The sequence below is a fragment of the Montipora foliosa genome, chromosome 1, assembly GCF_036669935.1.
Source record: "Montipora foliosa isolate CH-2021 chromosome 1, ASM3666993v2, whole genome shotgun sequence".
Lineage (NCBI taxonomy): Eukaryota > Metazoa > Cnidaria > Anthozoa > Scleractinia > Acroporidae > Montipora > Montipora foliosa.
Window position 1 is genome coordinate 54,696,133 of NC_090869.1, and position 23,386 is coordinate 54,719,518.

At 40.7% G+C, this 23,386-nt stretch overlaps 3 protein-coding genes across 3 annotated transcripts in view; 2 read left to right on the forward strand and 1 right to left on the reverse strand.

Moving 5' to 3' along the window:
- The window catches only part of LOC138001473 (uncharacterized), a 52,548-nt gene extending 36,166 nt beyond the window's left edge, over positions 1-16,382 (forward strand). The window contains exons 25-34 of the mRNA XM_068848094.1: positions 1,119-1,346; positions 3,141-3,212; positions 4,872-5,128; positions 5,477-5,610; positions 6,283-6,396; positions 7,195-7,322; positions 10,458-10,540; positions 11,532-11,622; positions 12,240-12,380; positions 16,098-16,382. Coding sequence (XP_068704195.1) covers positions 1,119-1,346; positions 3,141-3,212; positions 4,872-5,128; positions 5,477-5,610; positions 6,283-6,396; positions 7,195-7,322; positions 10,458-10,540; positions 11,532-11,622; positions 12,240-12,380; positions 16,098-16,382 — 1,533 coding nt within the window. The remainder of the gene's footprint in view (positions 1-1,118; positions 1,347-3,140; positions 3,213-4,871; positions 5,129-5,476; positions 5,611-6,282; positions 6,397-7,194; positions 7,323-10,457; positions 10,541-11,531; positions 11,623-12,239; positions 12,381-16,097) is intronic.
- The window catches only part of LOC138001510 (SAP30-binding protein-like), a 32,507-nt gene continuing 24,647 nt past the window's right edge, over positions 15,527-23,386 (reverse strand). Inside the window, exons 10-12 of the mRNA XM_068848125.1 lie at positions 17,983-18,047; positions 17,084-17,120; positions 15,527-16,911 (exon numbers count right to left, since the gene is read on the reverse strand). Of these exons, the coding sequence (XP_068704226.1) occupies positions 16,751-16,911; positions 17,084-17,120; positions 17,983-18,047 (263 nt within the window). The 3' untranslated portion in view covers positions 15,527-16,750. The remainder of the gene's footprint in view (positions 16,912-17,083; positions 17,121-17,982; positions 18,048-23,386) is intronic.
- LOC138001502 (uncharacterized) lies at positions 20,443-21,941 on the forward strand. Its single transcript, XM_068848118.1, has one exon. It carries the CDS (start codon positions 20,512-20,514, stop codon positions 21,730-21,732), a length of 1,221 nt encoding a protein of 406 aa, XP_068704219.1. The 5' UTR covers positions 20,443-20,511; the 3' UTR covers positions 21,733-21,941.

The following is a 23,386-nucleotide window of genomic DNA, read 5'->3' on the forward strand; positions in this document are numbered from 1 at the left end:
ACTTGGTAAAGAAAACATTCTTTTTGATCTTCCTTCTCCACATCCCATTCTTGGAGGTGGAAACGACACTAACGATGTCATTATTACGGCAGCTTTTTTCCTGTCTTGCCGCCATTTTGAATGCACGAATACGTGAGCGTGTGTAGTAAGCTCTTGGTGCCCAACCTCCCTGCGTATCGGTTGCTAAATCAGTATTTGAGCGTTAGTGTGTGGAATTCCTTTATCGGACTTATTTAGTTGTAGATAACTTTTAGGTGTCGATCACAAATAGTTGTCGACAGCTAAATCCCTAGTCTGTGGAGGCCCTTAGACTTTCTCTAGTATGACATCACGACGCTCGGGCATCAAGTAGGCTATTTAATTGACGATTTCAAAGTGTGATGAATTACTGCCGCAATGTTTATTTCAAACAACATATGAATCACATGTGTACTGTACAATGTTTATTAACATGTCTCCCAAAATACCAAAAGAAAATCAGCGTCCCTTTTCTTAGGCTTTTATCTACAATGTAGATTACTGCACTTTTCATAAACATGAGGACTCTGGAATTAATTTTTAACCAAAGGCTTCACTTTTTGTCATCAATTACGTTTGCGATCGACACTTGGCCCACCGGTTAACACAGAGACCACCAAATGGGATTAAAAACAGCCAAAAATAACATGCGCCCGCTCTGCTGCCGTTATTAGGGAGCTTACGCAACAGGACGGCAAAATGACGAAAAAATGTCGCGCGAGACTGTGCATTCCCAATCTTACGTGAACATTTCGCATGCGAGGAAAGTAGTCTCCCAAATATTTAAACTAATCATCTCTAATGGAGAAAAGATAGTTAGCAATATAAATGTAGTTGTGTTATGACAAGTTAAAAGGGAAAACAGCTCACTTCCGGCTGGCGTCCGTGTCTCAAAAAAGTCTCGTGCTTAAGCTCTCTAACGGAGATTCTCTTTCAAAATCCATCTGGATTCCTCCTTCTACTTACCATTGGATGGGATGCATATTCATCGCGGGTTACCCTCAGGTCGACAAGGGCTTACATTTTGCGACGGTTAAGGCCTCTATGATGAAATAACGCTGTCAAACAACATGGTCACTGGTCTATTTTTTTTTCTGCAGGAAAAGGAGGAAGGCAACGCCCCCGATAAGGAAGTTCTTGAAATTGAAGAACCGCCAGAGCCGTCACCAACGTTCCGTCAGCGACTTGTCGCCACCGTGATTTCTTTCAAAACGCGCTTTGCTGATCTGTTTATCCACTTCGTTATATTACCTGATAGCAAGCTGAGGTTCATCAAGTACATTAACTGCCTGTTTGTGTTCGCCACTACACTCACGATCACCTACATGGTATGAGACCTTCAACCTCGTTTCCTGGGCTTTTCTTTGCCGCGGTTTCGGTGGAAAAAAGGTCCTGGGAATGAGGTTGGTTTCCATGGTGTCTCTTCTTTCTTTGAGAAAGGATGAAACATAGGGAAAGAGCAGGTGAAACCTTCTGTTCTGGCACTCTTTTCTCAAATTTTACGAAAGCTTTTCGGGTCCAAAATGCCTTTTGTAAAACTAGGATTTGTTAAAATATTCTTAAAATTGGTGTTTAAGGAGGTTCGAACCAATTTCAGCAAATTGTACCATTTGGAAGGAATGAAACTACCCAACTGTTTCATGCAACGGCAAAGTCATGGCACGATATAAAACACCAATAATTGCTTAACAAGACACTCATTGATGTGACGCAATATGTCACTATGGCAACAAAGAAGCCATGGAGCGGATTCATGGGCACCTTCACAACTGAAAAAGCTAAGCTGGTTCGGAATCTGCTCCAGAGAATTTTTCAATTCTTTACCTTAGCCTGCTAATTACTTTCCAGAAGTAAAACTTGGGGATCGCAGTATCTTAGTTTTTGAGATATAAGAGTTTAAAGACAAATACTAGGGCATTTTTAGATGGCTCCTTTGGCTAGTTGCCATGGTGACCTATTACGTCACATCAACAAGTGCATCTTGTTAAGAGATTATTGCTGTTTCATTTGCTATCATAACATTGTTATTTTGTTAAACAGTGTTGTAGAGTTCATCCCTCTAATAAGACCATGCATTACCTCCAAATTGTTGAAACTGGTGTGAGCCACCTAATCTATTTTGGAAGATGATATAGTGGACGTTTATAAAACATAACGCCTCGTTTTTTAGGATACAGAGAGAATTTCACTGGGTGATCTTATAGTACTTTTTGGGGCTCTGGGGAAGCGCACAGCTGTTTGCAACTGATGAACGAACCGGTAGACTATGAACCACTAATCTCCCTTTCAATTCTTTGAGCACGGCGTACAAAACACGCAGAGAAACGTTGGAGCAAGAGGCTTTTACGTTGTTTCTTTCTTCGCTTCCCGTTCGTCGGAATAAACGCAAAAGGGATTATTCTCAGCTTGACCTTTTACCCAACTGCCCATCAGTTTGGTTCCACTAATTTTTTGCGGTATAGTTTTTATATGGGAATTTAATTCCTCCCAACTATAACCCTTTTAAATAAGGCTTTTGTAATACATTATTTAATAAAGTTGTTATAAGTAGTGAGCTTCACATTGGAGTACGGATTTTCAGATCAAAGCATGCGTCTAATTAGTTTGGGAGGTCGATTTTTTTTTTCAAGTGAGCATGCTCAAAGTGCAAAACTTATATTTCAACGGTTATTTTACACGTACTCCATTCTGATAATCACTATTATTTATGTCGCTAACATTTGCTGGATAGAGTGCTTTGAGGAGGGAGCCATTTAAGGGTGAATTAGCATTAGCAGCCGAACTCTCAGCTAGAAAACTGATCACGTAACTTTTTATAATAATTTATTTTTTGCATGTGGACGTCTAAGCAGAAAATAATTGTGGTAGTCATACGCGGCTTGTGCCTTAAGGGTCAGTTATACAGATGGAAAAACCAGGAGTAACCTGATAAAGACCTAGTCCACATCGGATTCTCTCTTGAGTTTCCGTAAACATTATTGTGGGACGCCTTTCTATCAGTAGACGCAGTCTGTTCTCCGAGAATTTGCTAAAAAGAAAACTGATAAGCGATCGAGTTATAACTCGCCCGAGTTATTCAATTTCCTAACTTTTTTTCTTCACGATTTAATGTCTCTTTATAGGTTGCCTTTCAAGATCACCCATGGTACCTCATTGCATTTAATTACTTGTGCGAATTTTCGTTTTACGTTGAGGTGAGCGTTTAATAGCTACAGTTAAATTACTGATTCATATAAAGTAACCAAAAAAGAGAATGATTTAGACTGATAGTTTTGCTCATTGTCAACACTACACAACAGTTCTGATGTCATTTATAAGGAACATGCCATGGCATTTTGTTATGTCACGGCCGGTTTTCCTATGTAAGGTAGTAATTCACACTCCATAACATTCACATCGTTAATTTTGATAAAGATGGCCGACAAACTGTCAACACTAAAAAACATTCGCTTTTTGGATATGTTGATTAAATGAACTAGTATTTTTTTTTTACCCTAATGAACTGCTTCAACAATAGTTAACAACCATTCACCGAAGTAGAGGGTGGCTAGTGGTGGACCAAGCGTCGAAGCGACGAGGTAATAGACCTTTTCGGCTTGTACATTTTGTTTTCCCAATACAGGTCATGTGATAATACTCAGAAGGTTTGGTCTTTTGTTTTGTTCATTAAAATGAGGGCATGCGAGCATGAATATGCCTGCATGCACCCTTTTTAATGCACAAAACAAAGGACCAAACCTCCTGAGTATTATCACATGATCTGTATTGGGAAAACAAAATGTACGAGCCGAAAAGGTCTATTAGCCACCGGATCTGAGGTGAATAGTCACTAAAGCCGTGTTCACATTTGGCTTTCGATTATGATCGAATTATGATCGAATTATGATGGAATTAAACATGAAATGGGTTCACAACAACTAATTATAGTTCCTGATTATAATGGTTGTAATTACTTCAAAAAATCTCAAGGGGTTTGTTGGAAGTAATTACGGTGCGTAATTGAACAGAATGGCGAACACGTGGTGGTATGAGCAGACGAAACTTCTTATCGCTTTATGGAGCGAATATTTTGATTTGTCGTCTTCTATTCCCGGAAGCTATCCTTGGTTCTCCTCTCGCCTCAAGCATGGTGATGACAATCGTGGCAACCACGCGATACGGCGCCATTTTCTCTAAAACTGCGAGGTTACCCTGCGTAGTGTATTTGAATTTTCGCAGATGTGAACAGAACCATAATTGAATAAAATTGAATGGAGTGAAGTGAAGCTATTAGTCTCTCCCCCTATGGGCTTTTCAGGAGTAATTTACAATGCTTTTTGTGGGAGACTTTGACCAGACTGCTTGTTACGCAGTTTACAATTTATTTAGAAAGTGAAAGATTCCCCGACCAGATCAGGTCAGACCACAACACCGAGGACAACCTCCCCTACTCTTTTCGAAAAGTGAATGGGTTCTTTAACCACCTAAAGCACTAAAAGATGATTTAACTCATTTATAGAGTGTTTTCACCTGTTGATCAGTGTACAGAAAAATGGCAAAATAGCAATAGGAATTTGACTCTATTATTATGAAAAAAACTTGTTTGATATTTTGCTATTGTTTTGTATGCCATTATGGCCGTCTCATCACGTGATTGAATACATTATACAATATATTCGGACGCAAATCCCGCTCGAGATAGCAAAGGATATTCGGAGTTTAAGTAGCCAATCAACGCTATACACTGTTGTTTAGTATATACTAACTACAGTTTTGCCAGGATCATTTCCATGAAGGGAGAGAGTTGTTGCAAGAAAGTCTGCTAAAAAGAAAAAAATCGGTTTATGCTGTTACTTGTCTCCCTTTTATCCCAGATATATTTCAATTTCCACATGGCATACAGGAACAACATTGGAGAGCTAATTTGCGAAGGCAAAAAGTTGGTTATGCACTACGCCAAAGGAAAGTTGCCTCTTGATCTGATCGCCTCTTTCCCAGTTGATATTTTTGCCCTCGCTGCACCGGAGGACATGCGGCTGTTCGTGTTGTCTTATTTGAGGCTTCTTCACTTGCTTCGCCTCGTTCGGATGCAGCAGTTCTTTTCCGAGTGGGGTCAGAGACTAAACATAGAGTGAGTATTGATTTAGTTTTGGACTGCTTATTTTCGGGGATTGCAGTCGAACCCCGCTACTTCCGACGGCGAGTCCAAGTGCGACCTTTTTCTTATTGAAGTTAGTTTTCATTCGATTCATCTGTAAAGTAGAATTAAAAAGCATCACAAAAACGTCGCACTTATACTTGCTTTGAAGAGGAGGCAGACATGAACTCGGAAATGGCCTATTCAGGAAGGCTGCGAATTTCTGTTATTTCTTTGTGGTTGCTTGCTCGGAGTATTATTGTCTCATTTCTCAAAAATACTCTCTTTACACTGAAAACTAACAATGAAAAAGTAACAAATTTCTGTCTTTTGACTTTACAGCGTGTTGAAAGTGCGATTAAGCAAGTTCTTCTTCCAGCTAATTATTGTAATCCATGTGTTCGCCTGTGCTTGGTTTTACTCTGCCTGCCCGTTGAATAAGTGCTCTGAGAGAGACACCTGGATCAGCCAACATGGTAATTTTTACATTCAATTTACTCAGCGTTAATAGAGATATTTAGCGTGGCGTTCACATGAAACGTCAAGCAACGGGTTTCTGCTAGCATTAAAAAGATGAAAAGCTAATTTGCCTCTATGTTTAGAGATGTTGAGATGTCTTTTTTTTAGTTTTGTTGAAATTGAGCAGTGTGGCCCAGTGGGTTTAGGGCCCTTGCCTTGAGATTCGGAGCTCCCGCGTTCAAGACTCGTTCTGACCACTGTTTGAATTTGATCCTTGTATTCCCTGGTTCAACTTCTCTGTTATACTTGTAAATAGCCAACTGGTTTGCCTTTAGCGAGTTGAGATTCTTAACAATTGTTGTTCTATTCTGACGTTTCATTGATAGTGTTTCATTGGCCCTGAAAAGCCCTTATACTATTGGGAGTGTATGTAAATGCACGTACTCTGCAAGTTTCCGGCTACCATTAAGACTTGATTTACTCGCCCGGATGCTTGACTCTAACAATAATAATAATAATAATAATAATAATAATAATAATAATAATAATAATAATAATAATAATAATAATAATAATAATAATAATATCATCATCATCATCATCATCATCATCATTATCATTATCATTATCATTATCATTATCATTATCATTATCATTACTTAATGTTTGTAAATGCAATGTCATTGCAGAAATGATAGTTGCGCCAGGTCTTGCTCGTTACTGTACTGCAGCGTACTGGGTTGTGGCAACGATGACGTCAACAGGGTATGGAGATATTCACGCTGATAACACGTTTGAAATGGGTAAGCATTTCTTTCTGTCTTACTGTCGGCCTCAATGATAAAACAAGCATAAACGAGAACAGTAGTACAAACTATCTCTATCCAACGCCTCTGCGCTTTCTTTCATTTAGACGGGTAAACTTTTTTCTTGAATCTCAAATTTGTACTTCAAAGGGAAGCTCAGCAAAGACGAAGGCTACCACGACGGCAACATCGCAAAGCAAGAATATAAATAAACAGGTTTACAATTCGTACATTTCTTTACAGTGCTCTGCAAAGCCCACAACCTGAAACAGTCAAATTGATTACTATCACGACAATGGTGAATATAGTTCTTTCTATATCTTTAGGTTAAAATCGTTTGAATCAATTCAGTTCTAGGAAACTGGATGGTGTATTTTCGAAATGTTTACGATAGCACAAAGCACACGACACCGTTGTTGTTGTCGTTGATTGCCAGAATTTCCCCGCCGGTCTATTATAAATGGCTTTTTGAAAGGATGCGGAGGAATCGAGTTCTGTTCTAGACAAGAATGGGATGACCTGTCTTTATGTGACGGTTCTAAGGCAGCTTCTGAGGCCGTTTTGTCATTTTGTAAAAAAAAAAAATACGGAGAAAAGATTAAAATAGAATTTACTCGAGAACCGTGGATCACTGTCACTAAGCTATTAAGGTGAGTTATAAAAAAGAGGTCACCACAAGGTCCAAGATCTCTCCCTAAGACTTGCGTTTATGTTTCTGCATGTCGAAGCTTCTTGTCTACGCATAGGGTGTGGCCTCGACATTCTATAATAACTACATTGAATTTACGTTTCTAGCTCTGGCAAGCTTTGTAATGGTTTTTGGGAAACTCCTCTTTGGTTTTATCCTCGGTAATATCGCGTCCACGTTGGCAAATGCCGAGATCAGACGAGTGAAGTATGAGGAGAAACTCGGAGCTATTCAGGTATGCCGTTAGAATTATTGCAAGGATCCAGTACTAACCCAAGAATAGTAGCATAAAGTGCGTTCTCCAGGCATGTCGCGAGTCCCACGTAGTACATACTTCTAAGGGGTTTATGACCGTCGAAAAAGAGTCTGGAACAATTTCGGCTCTCAGCTCAAGTCACAAGTCGTTGTAAACAACTAGAGCTAATCAGCAACTTGACCCAATCATAAATTTTCCGAATTCAGAATGTTGTTTTAAATGAATAAACTGTTTAGCTTGTTTTGCTCTTGTATATTATGGTCGTTGCACAGGCCGTAGTCGTCTCTCTCGTACAGAGACCCGGCCGACCGCGTTCTTGAGTGAGTGAGGCGGTATCGGAGAATGAATTATTTGTAGCATCCTCAGTGATGGGTTATTTCCTCTGCGGTGTGAATTGCCAAAGTTTACATCCAGATTAACATTTATATGCGACTTTGATCTGACCAGCCTCGTGCACTCGCCGCCTGCCTTGTCTTTAACACGTTTGGCCCCAGTTGTTCGAACGATGGATAGCGCTAGCCGCCGGATAAATCACTATCCAGTGGATAAATCATAGCAAAACCAATTGCGCTATCCAGTGGGTAGTGATTTATACGGCGGATAGCGTGATCCACCTTTTGAACAACTGGGACCTGATGACCACGTTCCTGTGTTGCAATTTATTTTCGTTGAATTTTAAGGCAAAGTATTCCCTGGTAAACAATGATCAGTAACTTACTATTGTTTGGTATTGTAAGCAGATTCTATTGTTTTTAAGTCCAAGTCATTGTTTCAATTATTTAGTCTTTTGTGTTTGGCTTGGGTATCGAGCTAATCATATTATACGTTACGAGAGCTGCTACATTAGAGGGTCCCCAATAGGGTTCTTCAATCCCGCCATCCCGACCAAAACTTTCCCTTTATCCCGTAATCCCGAACGTTTTTATCGCCCAATCCCGATCCCGATCATGACGTCACAAGATGATGCACAACTTCAATTGATTTAGAATACGCCTGTAGTCTTTTCCAGCAACCTTTTATGACCCAATTGACCGTAATAATTAATAATAGCAATTCGCAATTACAGTTTTGAAACCGAAATGACGCGTGATTGTCCATAATTAGTAATAATTGAATCTGTTCACATGTTCCACTTTGTTAACCTCGGTGTAAGTTTAGATATAATGAAGCAGTAGGGAGGTGAAGCATCAGTGTTCCATAAAACGGCGATAATGGCCTGTGATACGAGTGCTAATGTATACAATCATCTACAAGAATACTTTTCTTCCTAAAATTCCTAATTAGCATGAAAGCAATGCCGTCAAGCTAAAAATGGCAAACTGCCACAAGCAGGCGTTTCGAAAGGTGAGGGAGATGGTCTCGTGGTCATCACTGCCGTTTCACGTTTGTCGTAAAAGTGAAGCTTTAACTGTCTAGTCATTAAAATAATAACTTTAAAGTGTTTTCAGTATTATCCTTTAAGAAGTATTTTCAGACTTTTCAGTCAATCATAGTAATGGCTTTCGATATAATTCTGACATTGAAGCGAATAGTTCTTCCGAATCGGGAAACCGTTCCGAGAAGGCAGTTGACGTCGCAGTCCAAAAAGGCCGGGAATGTCACCAACAACATTGTCAGTTCGTCGTTTTCATCACGAAGGGACTGTTCTTCTGCATCTTCATCGCTGCTAGACGAATCGTACTTAAGAACGCCTTCTTCGTCGTCTGCATCTCCCTCTTCGTCCCTCTCATTTGCCTTGCGGAGGGTTCAGCTGGCTCAAGTGAGACGGAATCCTCTGGTTGCAATTCTCTGTGGTAGAAATAGGAAGGCAGCGTTCCGGCTGTTGCAATCGTAGTTTGTTTTCTGACAGAGCGCTGACGGACTGCGGCGTGAAACGTCTGGGCCCAATGACTAATGCTTTGCTTAAATTATGGCGTTATCGTCACAGGTGTCAAAGCATGGTAAGAATGGACTAGAGAAACAAGGCGCGTTCGGATACAGGATACCATGACTTTGGATTTGTAAAATAGCATGCGGCCCAATGGATTCTTCTTTAAACGCCCTCTTTGGCTGCACTTCTAAAGTTTATGGATCTTATTACGGTCAAAGTTCACGACAAAGATCACTCCATAGGGGTCACAAAAGGCACGTGTCTGCGTGGTGGAAATTTCCGGTCGTTTCCGTCGTTGGCGACGGAGAAAGTTGAGTTGAGTTTAAATTTTTCGGAGCTTCAAAGTGACGATTTCCCGGATCCCGCTTCGTAATAACGCTAGATCCCGCGTCCCGTCCATAAATGAAATCCCGATTCCCGCTCCCATATTTCTTTATAATCCCGAATCCCGGGCTCCAAAAAGCCCAATTCCCGGATCCCGAAGACCCTATTGGGGACCCTCTACATTAATGACTCACAATAGTCGCCAAAATTACCTGAAGTATTTTGGGTGAGCCAACGTTTCCTACCTTTCATTTTCAAAACACGGCGAGGAGTTTTAATACCCGGAGAAGAATTTGTCTTGGCTTTCGAAAGAAGAATTGCCTATCTTACAGGGCGTTCTGACAATTACAGACTTATGCTCGTCTACCCAAGGCAGTGAGAGCAAAGTTGAGTCGCTGTTGTCAGGTCTTCACTGGCTACTTTTTTTCTTATAATATATCGCTAAAGTTGACCCTCTTACCAAGGAAAACTTTCTTCACATAAACGGAGTCTTATAAACAATACCGGGAGCCCTTGACTAGGAGCGAAAAACAGCCCCGTATCACTGTTACGACGTTTTCACAGATCGATTTATATTTGGTTTGAATTTCCTACGAATGAAACTCCCGCAAGAGCTCGATGACCTATTACAAGAAACTAAATTGACGTCATAGAGTCACCGAACCGGAACTGCCTTTGGTTTTTGCGGGAAAAGGTAGTCTAAAAATAGATCGATCTGCAAAAATGCCGTGACGTATGCTTTGTATGGAAGTTGTTCGTTCCTGGTCATGGGCTCCAAACAATACCTAAGAACTTATTTAGATGCTTGGAGATGGAGTCTTCTGTTTTCATTTAATGTCGTTGTAAATGAAACAGACATTCGTCTGTTAACTTTGTGTTTTTCGAGTGATTAAGTGCAATATTCATCCACCAATTTTCAGGCACACATGTCTGATCAAAACATCCCAAAAGCTCTGCAAAATCGAGTGATGAACTTTTATGATTTCATCTGGGATAAAAACAAGTAAGTTGAAGCGTTCTACGAATAGGACATGCTTTTTTCCTCAAGAACGTGTTAAGTTCTATAAGTAGTCTGTTAAATCACAGGCTAGCCGGCAAAGAGTACTCGCTCTGTGTGGATGACACCTCCCAACAGTTGAGAAGTAATTGACTAAAAAATAGGTCACTTAGTTTGCGAACAATGGACTCCTCGATGCTCTGGTTTCTACGATGGCCCAGAAGGGTCACAGTCCAGTTTTAATTTTGTGAGTCGTCACCAGTTCTCTCACAGTTCACAGATCATCGGTCCATTGTTCTACCAATACAGAAAGCATCCTAAACATTCATAAAAGCAGGATACTTTCTGTATTGGTAAAACAATGACCTGTGACTTATGAGAGAACTGGTGACGACTCACAAAATTAAAACTGGACTGTGAATAAAATTAAACCGGACTATGAAAAATTAAAAGTGGACTGTGAAAATTAAAACTGGACTTTGACCCTCCTGGGCCATCATAGGTTTCGTTGCACAATTTTTCACAAAAAAACCAAAATGGACACACTGCGAGCAGGCGCGTGTGCTCCATGCTTACGCAATTACATATGAAGAGTGTTCGCTCATGTGACCAGCGGCCATATATGCATACCAAAACAAGTGGAAGAATTTTCATAAAAATAGAGTCCAATTCCCAAAAGAATATTTCACTCCTCCAATATGGCTGCTGTTTCTTTGTTTCACTAATCCAACATGGCCGCCGTGGCGTCACACTCTATTAGCCTGTGGCGTTGTCTTCGACGTCAACGTTGCGTAAAGTCTCACAACTGTGACAGCAACCAAATTTGAATGGATACCGTTGTTATTTGCTGGACGACGTAAAATCCAAAATGGAATTTGAAATATCGCTTTTTTTTTGGGCAGTAACCAAGTGCTTATTTGCTCAAACACTGGATAGTCACTCCCAGCAAGATTGTTAAATTAGGTCAAGAGCTAACATTATCCCCATTTATTTATAGAGGCATAGATCACGGCACTTTATTCTACGACATGCCAGTTTGTATGAATGGCGAATTGTGCTTAGAAATGGTCAAGGATATCATATACGCGGTAAGTTGTCTCATTCCGGAAGTACAATCGCACTCACCTCGAGGCCAAAAAAAGGAGGTGTGGCGCATGGATCTTAAGAACTCTTCAAAGTTTGCGTACTTTTAGTGACTGATCGATCTATTTGTTGTGCACCTTCCATCAAAAACATTTCATTTGGCAAACACTAAATGCCGAATTTCTGAAACAAATCTTCTCCCCCGAATGTGCTATTTAGTTAAAACAAGAAGTCAGTTGTTCCACGGGGTGGTTACGTTTTTCCGAACGTTGACCGCGTAGCACTTAAAATTTAACAAAATTAACTATTGGGAAGGTAAAGTAAAGTGCTAGTTTTCTTCCCATATGAACATGTGAACGTTAGCCCTACTAACGGAAATGGGCCCACACAAGGGCGGAGAAAAACTCTGACCAGGGCGGGAATTGAAAACTAGCACTTCACATTCGGTCGAGATAGTAGGAGGCATGAGGGTATTCCTTGCATGACATCAAACACTGCTTGGAATCAGTACTAAAGTGAAAGAAGTTCGGTAGGGCAAAAGAATGCACTGTTCTGCTTACTTTACCTTACCTTCAACTGTTCATTGTATTATTTCACTTCCATTTTCGTTTGAATGATCCAGGTTCCACTGTTCGAGGGCACCGAGCTTGCATTCGTTCGTCTTCTATGTACCAAAGTAAAACCAGCTCATTTTCACGCGAGTGAATATATCGTGCGAAAAGGAGATATAGGACAGGAGATGTTCATTATCCGTAAAGGATTGGTAAGTTTAAACAATTCGTTTTACTCTAATTCTAAGTGGTCAACGCCGGTGAAGAACTAGCAGCAGCACACTGCTACTACTACTACTACTTCTCCTACTCCTACTACTACTCCTCTTCCTCCCCCTACTTCTCCTCCTACTACTACTACTACTACTACTACTACTACTACTACTACTACTACTACTACTACTACTACTACTACTACTACTACTACTACTGTCTCCTACTACTCCTACTCCCCCTACTACTTCTCCTCCTACTCCTACTCCTACGTCTCCTACTCCTACTACGTCTCCTCCTCCTCCTACTACTACTAATTCGTCTCCTAATCTTACTACTGTCTCCTACTCCTCCTTCTACAATTCCTACTCCTACACCTCCTACTAGTACTACGTCTCCTACTCCTCCTCCTACAATTCCTTTTCCCACTTCTCCTCTTCCTACTACGCCTACTCCTCCTACTAGTACTACGTCTCCTACTCCTTCTCCTTTTCCTCCTCCTACTTTCACTCCTTCTCCTCCTCCTATTACTACTACTACTCCTCCTCCTCCTCCTCCCTCCTCCTCCTAATACTACTACTACTCCTCTTCCTACTCCTCTTACTACTACTACTCCTACTCCTCCTCCTACAATTCCTACTCCTACTTCTCCTCTTCCTACTACGCCTACTCCTCCTACTAGTATTACGTCTTCTACTCCTATTCCTCCTCCTCCTCCTTTTACTCCTTCTCCTCCTCCTGCTACACCTACTCCCTCTACTACTACTACTACTACTACTACTCCTCTTACTCCTCCTCCTTCTCCTACTACTACTCCTACTCCTCCTCCTTCTCCTCCTCCTCCTTCTCCTCCTCCTCCTCCTCCTCCTCCTCATCCTACTACTACTACTACTACTACTATAACGTCATCGGATTTGACAATATTCGGAATTGACCGCCCACACAATTCCAAATTCTTTGCGTATTCAAATCTTCCATTCTGGAGAGCCGGGATTTGCATGCTGGATTCGCGGGATACATGTGGATGAAAGGCGAATCCCCAAAGAAACAGTTTCGGATTTAAAAATATCTGGATACGTGTGGACGGGGCCTAATTAGTATTTTTTATTCTTTTATTGATCCATACTTACCACAATTTTTGCATATTGTGGGGCAAAAATTATACCAATTGATAAATGTAGTTCAAGAGACTGCAAAATAGAGCAATTAGAATCATAAATGATGTAACTTTACAAGATCATTTCAGTCCACACAGGAGTTCGTGGTCCTTATTATGTTAACTAAGGTGTATCGAAATTTCGCGATATTGTAAAAATCTATTCATGTTTAATTCTGAATGATCATCCTTATCTACTTTCGGACCAACATAATTATTCTACACGCTTCATAGTCACTGTGGAGCAACTATGAGAAAATTCCATCCACCAGTTAGCAATAAATATTCACTTAGTTCAACCTTCCTCTTTACATTCGCATCACACCACCTAAACCCCTCTTTAACAAGAAGCACTCATCGAACAGTATCTTTTGGCAGTAGTAGTTTTGTATGATTTACATGATAGGGGATTAATAGCGTGTCAAGAGTCTACGTATTCACGTGATTTGCGGTGATGTTTTCTTTTCTCTGCAACAAAAAGTTATTTGCGTGGTAAGATTTTACAGTTCTGTGCTCAGTAAACAGGGCTTGGAATAAAAGCGAGGCTGGAGTTGACCTTGTTTTAATACAAACCTCAATGCTTTTCTTATGTGAATAGAAACTCGTTAGCACTGCATAATTAACACAAGAAAAGGAACGAGAAGGTCATTTCCAGCATCGCTGTTGTTCACAGGCCTGGTAACTGAGCACAAAACTGTAAAATGGTCCATTGCCCCACTAGACTTTTTAAGCTTTTACGTTTTGTTTCCCCATTTCAGACCACATGAGATTCTGAAAGGAATTTTCCTTTTGTATTTTCATAAGCTATTCGTACATAAACACGTGCATAAGATGACATTTGAAAGAAACTGGCCGTGTTTTTACGACAGACGTTGTCTCGCTTAACATTCCTGAAAGTGATTTGCTTGCAGGCTTCCTTAAAGTGGTACTATGATCAAAAAATCATTTCCCTTTTTTCTTCAGATTTTGAAAGCGTTTTTGCTTAACACCTAATTGGCAAAATTTTGAGCTTTGAGTTTTATCCAAAGGCTGTTTATTTTGAGTGTAAGTTTTGGATTTCACGGTCCGCCATTACTCACGTTCAAAACTGGCCGCTTGGACCTCAGAGGGTTGGATCTAGAGAAAATGACGTCATTTACTCACTAGCTTAAAATTTCAGCGTGTAAACACAATTTATTACATATGCAAAACACGGGTTTAAAAGTCTGAAAGCCTGAAACTCCCGTTCTGCATATTAATTCGGCCGCGTACACACGCATTGCATTCTTAAACTAGTGAGTCTTTGACGTCATTTTCTCCTCGACCCAGCTCTCTCAAGATTTCAAAGTTAGTAATGGCGGACCAATAAATAAGAAAACTCCAGTTAAAATAAACAGGTGTCTTTTTAAAATCAGAACTTAAAACTTGGGTCAGTTAGTGTTTAGTTAACATAGTTTTGAAATCCAAAGAAAAAAAAGAATTGTTTTTTTGGTCGTAGTACCACTTTAAGCAACTTTAAAATGATACCAGTTTCACGGGTAAGATTTGATGAGGAAAGAGCACGTGCCAATACAATAATAAAAAGAGCACGCACGTTGTATTTCTGATTTGAATAACCACATGCGACTCCTCATTGACCGAAAGTAATGGCCAACTCGCTTGAGCTACCTTGGTTTGGTGGCTTAAGTTTAATGAGAATTCTATTGAAATTTGCCGACTCGCTTAACTTTAAGCGAATACATGGCCACTGTTTTGTAGAGTAACATCACGTGGTCTGAAATGGGAAAACAAAACCTACAAGCTAAAGAGGTCTATTGAAAGTAATTGCGAGGAAAACTGCCGCTTTCCCCATGGAAATCTATTGATTTGAAAATGTCAGAGTTTGCTCTGAAAATGGGACGGTAAAATCCGTCTGGATCCGCCCCTGGCCAGACGCGCTATTCCGTTCGAGATTCTATTATCCAACTGTATTAGCTATTGTACAAAAAACGCACGAATCGAGTACAAATATTCCACGATATTGTATATTTAGTTATTTGTACACTCGGTTATTGTACAGGGGAGAACTGGTTTCACTAGTTAAGTAGCTGACGTTGCCCCGTACGCACAAATCTGTCACACGTTCTCAGTTGTTTAGTGCAAAATGGCTGGATAATAAATAGCTGATTAGATGTTTGGGTGTGTAGTATCGCTGGGTATTTTTACTTGTTGTTTGCATTTTGACGAGCCTGCTAGGGCGAGTTTCATCATAATTCAATCAAAGAAGCACAGGAAAGCGTAATTTTATCGTAATGATGTATAACTCACCCAATTGTACTCATAGGATTTAAATTCCATTTTTATTGTATGTTTTGTATTTATAATTTTAAACTGTAAATAATTGCGTAATTCAACCGACAGGTATCTATCTATCTATCTATCTATCTATCTATCTATCAATCATACAGTCTGTCTGTCTATCTATCTATCTATCATACAGCACAACTCGTAAAAATACGAAGCGATACTACACACCAAAACAACTAATATGATATATATAGTTCCCGCAAAGTCTAACACGTACTTCACCTATGTTTTTCAGGTGGAGATAGTGACAGATGACGATCCGCCTGAAGTCATTGAAACACTTGACCAAGGCCATTTCTACGGGGACATCTGCTTAGTGTACTCCAGGCCACACAAAGTCTCTGCTCGCGCGGTCTCTCATGTGGACATGCTTGTCTTGACGAAAGAGAGCCTCGATTCGGTGCTTGTTCACTATGGCGAAATTGCCGCGCATGTCAAAGAGGTCGCCGAAAAGCTATATCCTTCTCCACCAAAAACAACGCAATCTAGTATCTTATCGAAGGCGCAAATCCCTTCATGAGCGACGGTGATTAATAACTCTTATTTTGTTCATGCTTTTACAACGTATTCGATAATTTCTGATCTTGTTTAAGTACAAATAAAAAGTTTTTTTTCTGTGAATCAAGTCAACCTTCCATTGCTCTCCTCGCCCGTAACTGGTAAATGTTCTCTAGTTCCGTTCAATCTACTACTCCTGGGTCTTCGAGGTTTACGGTGAAATTCCAGTAAAAAGTCCTGGTGGTAGGTTGCTCAAATTTTACAGTTTATACATTTACTTCCACAGAGAACACTCGGGATGTATAAATAATTAAATTTAAGATTTTGCCGCAATACAATGAAAGGTGAATTCCACGCGTCTTGCCGATGAGGCTACAACACGAAATGTTATCATGACAAAACTTTTGCCTTTTTGGCAGCGCTGACAGCATCACTGGCTGAAGCAACACCAGGTCCCGGCACTCCAACTTTCGTTGGTGGTGTTGCAGTCTTGACAGGCGCGGGTGCGGCGCTTATGTCCCATTTGCTTTTACGCTTTCTTGGTTCTTCACCTGTGAAGGAAAAGAAAACTTTCAGACCATGTCCTACATTCCCTTCCAATAAAGAACACGAAAACCATTCTAAGAGTCTTAACAACATTAAAGAGTTCACGATTTGACGCGCTACCACACCACCACTCGAGAGGGCCAAAACTCAATTCTAAAAGTTACACCAGGTTCTTACCAGCATTCGGCTTTTTGGTTCCAGATACAAATTCAACCTTGAGTAAAAAAGAAATATAAAACTGTTTGAAACTTATTTGAAACAGTGACTAAAAGCCCTTCATGTCTAGGAGACGAAGAGAAATTAGGTTTTTAAATCACTTTTCCGTGTCGCGTAGTGTAGTGGACATCGCTTGCGGATTGTATGCATCCCAGCGTTCTGGATTCGAATCCCAGGATGTGCGCTCCAAAGTTCGCAAAGGGTAACAATAGCCTTAGAAGACAGTTCAAGTCGCGGGGGACAACTCTGGGCAGCAACGTCGTTTCTTATATAAGGACACAAATATGGCTGCCACCGTGACGTCCCGTAAAAACCGCGAATAAATAAAGATTTATGATCGTGTTTCCTGTGAAACTGCAGACTCCACGCTTACACTATGTAAGAGCTCGAAAATCTTCTTATGCTATGTAGTCTCTCCTTTGAGAAGATACCCAACAGCCACGAAAAGAATGAGCTTACATAAGAGAGCAGTTTTCAAATGACTCTCGAAAGTAATTACGTGATTGCAATTCAGTTGCTACGCTTAGTGATTGGTTTAAAAATCTCGCGCCAATTTATCAACCAATGAGAAGGAAAACCAAAACCAATCGCGACTTGCACGCGCGATTTTTTACCGCGCTTTGAACAAGTTAAACGGAGTTGCTACTAAATAAATTTGAATTGATTCATTCCGCTGTTGGCACCTGCTGTGATTGGTGGAAGTGGTTCCTTTGGTATTTGTTTTACAACACCCAATTGAAAAACGCTCAAAAGAAGTTACTTTGATTTTTGGCAAACCACAACTTTCAGCCCTGACGATTGCTCTTTGCCGTCAATACGAACACTTCATCGAGTATTTATTCAGCTGGAAAGTAGCTTACATGTGTCCTGGCTTGCTTGGCCTTTTCTTTTTCCTTTTTCTCGTATGCTTCTTTCTGAGCTTTCGCTAAAAACAATGATTAAAAACAAGATCATTGGATAATGCAATTCCAGAGTTTTGATTGGCTTAGCCATCATGGCATATGAGCTACAGTATTGTACCAAGGTCTACAACAAGTTTACCTTTAGAAATGGTAGATATGCTGCCGAGGGGAAGGGGGGTGTTTGTGTTCAATTATGCTTGCGTTAATTTAACGACGGTTCGTGCGTGGAATTGAAGGGAGATTTTAATAAGTCTTGCGCAGGGAAGGTAACTGGACCCCCAACTGGACCTCCTTGTAGACCCCACTCAAGAGAGGAACTTAGGAGAAAGAAAACAATAGAGGGTTTCCATAGTGACGTCATCAAATTCTGAAATCAAACTCGCAAGGGCTTCGTTTCGAAAATACAGTATTTTGAATTTCCGATTGTCACCTTGCGTGACACCACGATACAAAGCTATAAAAAAATGGCTATCCCTATGAAAGCCTATGAATCTCAACAGTTTGCGCCTTTCAAGTACATTAGAAGTGTTCATACCCATGTATTTTACTTCATGAGCGAAAAGTAAGCGCTTTCATCTCAAAGTGAACGACCGATGTTTTCGTTAATTACCGGCCACCATATTGTTGGACCACATGGAAAACAGGGCATTGATTATACCACGCATGACCACAATTCCTTGCGCCTTTGACCACAATCCCTTGCGTTCCAAAGAAAAATTAGTTCTCCTCCCGATTAGAGAGCTGCCTCGTTCGTTCCCTTCAGGCTCACTCACTGTGGCAGCAAATATCAGTAACTATGGTCGTTAAGTTGGATAAGAGATTACTATACCCAACTCGATGCTTCGCGCCTCGTTGGCTATCAAAATTTAAATTCTCAACCTCGGATAATACAATTCTAGCTTTCTCATTGGTTCACTGGATCTCGGTTATCAGCCATTATACCTGTGTTTGACCTTATATGGAAATGAGTGCGTTAAATGTCGCTCAGCATTAAATTCCTGGCGCCCCGAAATCACATCACTTTCCGGTCATTTCTTAAACTTAAATAAAATTTAGCAAAACCGAAGGTTGAGAATTTAATAAAACAGTTATTCCATTCGTCCTTGTTGAATACGAGATTGGTAATAGCCAACTCGGCGCTACGCGCGTCGTTGGCTATTTACCATCTCGTATCAAACGCAGGCTCATGGAATAATTGTTAATTATCATCTCAAATCCAACGCGCCCTCGTGGAATAATTACAAACAAGGTGAGAACTGTAAGTAGCTGAGTCAGTCAGAATAAAGTAACCGCTTCATTAAAAACTCTTAAGGAGGCTCGAAATAGTTTCTCCTTTTTTTAAACAAATAAACATATTCTGTCCTTAGATACAGTTAGGGCAATCACATCAAGACGAAATTTGGCCAGGGTATTAAGTACCTATCGTAGATTGCTCACATTATGTTTTCCTTCAAAATAATGTTACCATGGCAACGATATTAGGCATTTCTTTGAGCCTTAAAATCAACATATGTTGTCCTTTTTGAAGAAACGGGACGGTGAAATTTTCCCATTCAGCGTTACCAGATAATGTTAGAAATACTCTCTAAAATATTTAAAATTCAACAAAATTTGTAGGTCAGTTTTTCAGAAAAATAAGTTTTTTTGAATTGTGTCTCTAATTTTTTTTTTCACCTACAGAATTTTTTTAAATTTGAAAGACAAACGGTTTAAATTAATCTAAGCTAACATGCAAAAAACGAAAAAAATTCACCGTCCAGAAGCAGAGATATAAACGAGTAAAGTTGCAAAATCAGGAAAAATTAGGGGGTTACAAGATCAGCATCTACGCATGCGTCACCCGCTCATTCGAGTCCGCGCGCGAGTGGAGCTACAGGTCAACACAAACGGATTTAAGTGACTATTAAACCGTTTAAGTAGAATTTTCGTAGTTTTGGTGAATAGGAGATGTCTATTTATATTCCATGTATATAGGAATTGGAGAAAGGTAAGCGAAATTAGCGGTATTTGTTTATTTCTGGTGACCCATTTGAATCATGAGCTGACGCAAGCAGCTTACGAATTGCGTGTGTGGCTTACGCGCGCGCGCTCAGCTGAAAACCCTTTCGAGCCTCCTTAAGTATGTATAGGGGAATCTTTGTTTACATTTTTTGCTTCATTAGCATAAGCCCACCGTTTTCTAATCCATCAAACAAAAAGTCGTTACTGAATATTGAAAGACTATTGCATAATGACTTTTCTATGTAACTTTGAGCGCAATTTACCAGATAACCTCTGAGTAATACAACTTATTCCAAAATGGCCACCATTTTAGTTTCCTTTGGTTTGATTGTTAATGTAAATTGGCACTTTTGGCTTCGTTCAAGGTTGAATATTCTCTTCAATTTTGCGTTTGAAAGCGAGGCCAAAAGGGCCAATTTGCAAGGAAACAAACTTGTGACCTTTCCATTATCCAATACTTGGCGGGAAATCATATTTCATAACAACATGATCCCAAGACGTTTTCTGCTTTTTGTAGCTGCAGCATTTGTCCTACAATTTCAGATGTATGCTCAGCTGAGGATGATGCTGATAATTTTGTCTCTTGCTCAATTTCAACTAGAGGGGAGAGCTTTTCTGAGATTGTTCGAGATTCGAAGGCGAAGACGACATCGGCGTGGACATCCATACTTTTGGGTTCTCCCTCGACCCGCCGATTCATGGTTTGATATTCATTATAATGACCCAAGAATCCCAGACGAATATTTCAGGAAACAGCTTCGAATGAGAAGAGCTACTTTCCGTTTGCTTTTGGATGTTCTTCGCCCATACATCACAAGACAAAACACTCGTCTTAGAAGGTGTATTGAGCCAGAAAAGGTATTGGGAATTGGGCTCACGCGCTTAGCTCATGGACGAACATACGTTTCGATTGGGCCTGGTTTTAACGTTGGGACAACGACAGTAATCGAGGCCGTCGAAGACGTCGTTACAGGACTGGTTTCTATAAAACATGATTATATCAAATTCCCAGAAACTGAAGCTCAACTTGTTGAAACGAGGGAAACTTTCGAAGAGCTTTCTGATCTTCCAAATGTGGCTGGTGCAATTGATTGCACACATGTCACGATCAAAGCCCCTACTGACAGCAGAGTCGACTACTTCAGTCAATTCCAGCGCTACGATATAATCGTCCAAGTCGTGGCTGATGGCAAGAAAAGATTCCTAGATGTAGCAGCTGGCTTTCCAGGATCCCTGCACGATGCACGCGTGTTACGGAACAGTCGCCTTTACAGACGATGCGAGAACCAAGAATTATTGACTGGTCCTATTATGAATGTTCTCGGCCGAGAGATTGGTCCATATTTGGTGGCCGATAGCGCTTATTTTTTGGCTCCCTGGTTACAAAAAGTTTACCCTGAAGGAACGCTAGATCCCGACGAAATTGCATTTAATGAGGAACTTTCCTCGGCCAGAGTTTCCGTGGAGTGCGCTTTTGGAATTCTGAAAAGTCGTTGGCGTATTTTGACAAAGCAAATCGAAAGCGGGGTTAGTTCTGTGAGTGATACAGTTGTAGCATGTACTGTTTTACACAATTTCTGCATTAATGCGGGCGATGAATGGGAATGGGATGATGGCGACGACGACGGAGGAAATGATAATGATGCAAACGTTTTGAGGGATGGCGACGATATCAGAGAACTACTAAAAGAGTACATTGCCATGTGATTTTATTTATCATTGATCTCTTAACAATAACATATTGTTTTGACCTATTTTCGTTTTGTTCGTGTTTTCTTGATCATATAAACTTTGTAAAAAAACTGGAACGAAAACTTATAAACGCGCATCTAGAATATAGCATTGCTTTGAACTGCTACTTGATATTTAGGATGTAATAGACTATCAATATAGCAAACGATCCTCTCGCAGCTCTTTACAATAAATGTTCTATAAAAATAACAAAGTGTTCAATATAAACAGTGAAGCTGGCCTTGGCCAGCTTCACCTGGAGGCTTGCAACTACAACTTGATACATAAAAAGAGGTGGTCCAGACCGCAAGCTACTATCTCTTTGCAGTTTCAGTGTAAAGGATAAGTGAATAGGATAAACGAAAACTGTTGCCTTTAATTTTTTTCTATAGCCTTGGTCAGAGCAGCGAGGAAACCAGTCATGGCCTGAGTATGCTCTCGTTGCATTTCTTGCATTTGCTCTACAGCATTTGCCAATCTATCACCCTGGCGCTCCACTCTCTCGGTAAATCTAGCAAAATCCTCAGAATCGTCGTTCTCCAGGCTTCTCTTGCGCCCTTTTCCCTTTCCTTTTCCCTTCTTCCTCTCGCTCCTGCTTTTGACTTTGATTCCCATTGCTTGAAGGGCTTCCTCTGCCTGATCCGAGGTATATCCCTCCTCCTCGTCACCAGCAGGCGAGTCAGGCAATGTCTCCTTGTTTTTCGTGACTGCATTTGCAGTTTCCCGCACGTGCTTCAGAGTAACAACATCCCTGCCTCCGAGCACGCGGTCAAAGACATCAAAATGTTCGCAGGTTTCATTATTTCCTCCCGTCTGCGATCGATTCCAGTCCTTCGCCTCTTTGTACTTCTTTTTTAAGTCCTTAATTTTTCTCTCGCACTGACTTGGAAGGCGCGCTAGGTTGAATTGCTCGTTTATTTTAGTGACGATTTCACCCCACACTTTCCTCGACTGTTGGCTCTCCAGCCTTGATATATTCGCCTCCCACAGATCCACGAGGTATTTCACCTGGTCCTCTGTCCATCGGTCTTGTGTCGTCTTGCCCTGTCTCTTGTCCTGCTTCGTGTTTCCTTCAGTGGAAGTGCTGGCAATCTCGCATGTCGGAGTGCTAGTTCCACTAGCACTACTTCCCGACTGAGTACTGCTACTCCTCTGTCCTGGCGGAGAACTACTGGTAGTAGCATGGGGCATCGAGGTCGTGGAATTCCGATATGGATACGAATCATAAAAGTTTTGGAAGAAATAACCCGGAGGATAGCAAAATGGAAAGCTATTTGGCGGGCTGTTTTGGTCCGACATCTTGCAAACTGAAGAACGCGCGAAAACCAAAGGTCACGTTGTACTCATCATTTTTGACGTTTCAATTAAAAAACAAACACCAGCTATTGTATTCTCTGTTGTTTGATCCATTTGTCCTGCCTCGGAGCAGGACATCGCAGCCTTTGAAGTTTGGCTGTCCTTCGGAATGTTTGGCAAACTCGAAAATACGCGATCGCATTAGGACAAATGAAGCGTTGACAGATTTTTGACATAAAATAAACAATTTTTGATTTGTCTGGCTCTAGTGCGATTCGGCCCTTAGACTACTGACTGGCGTGACTACATAATTATATGAAATTCTACTAAATGA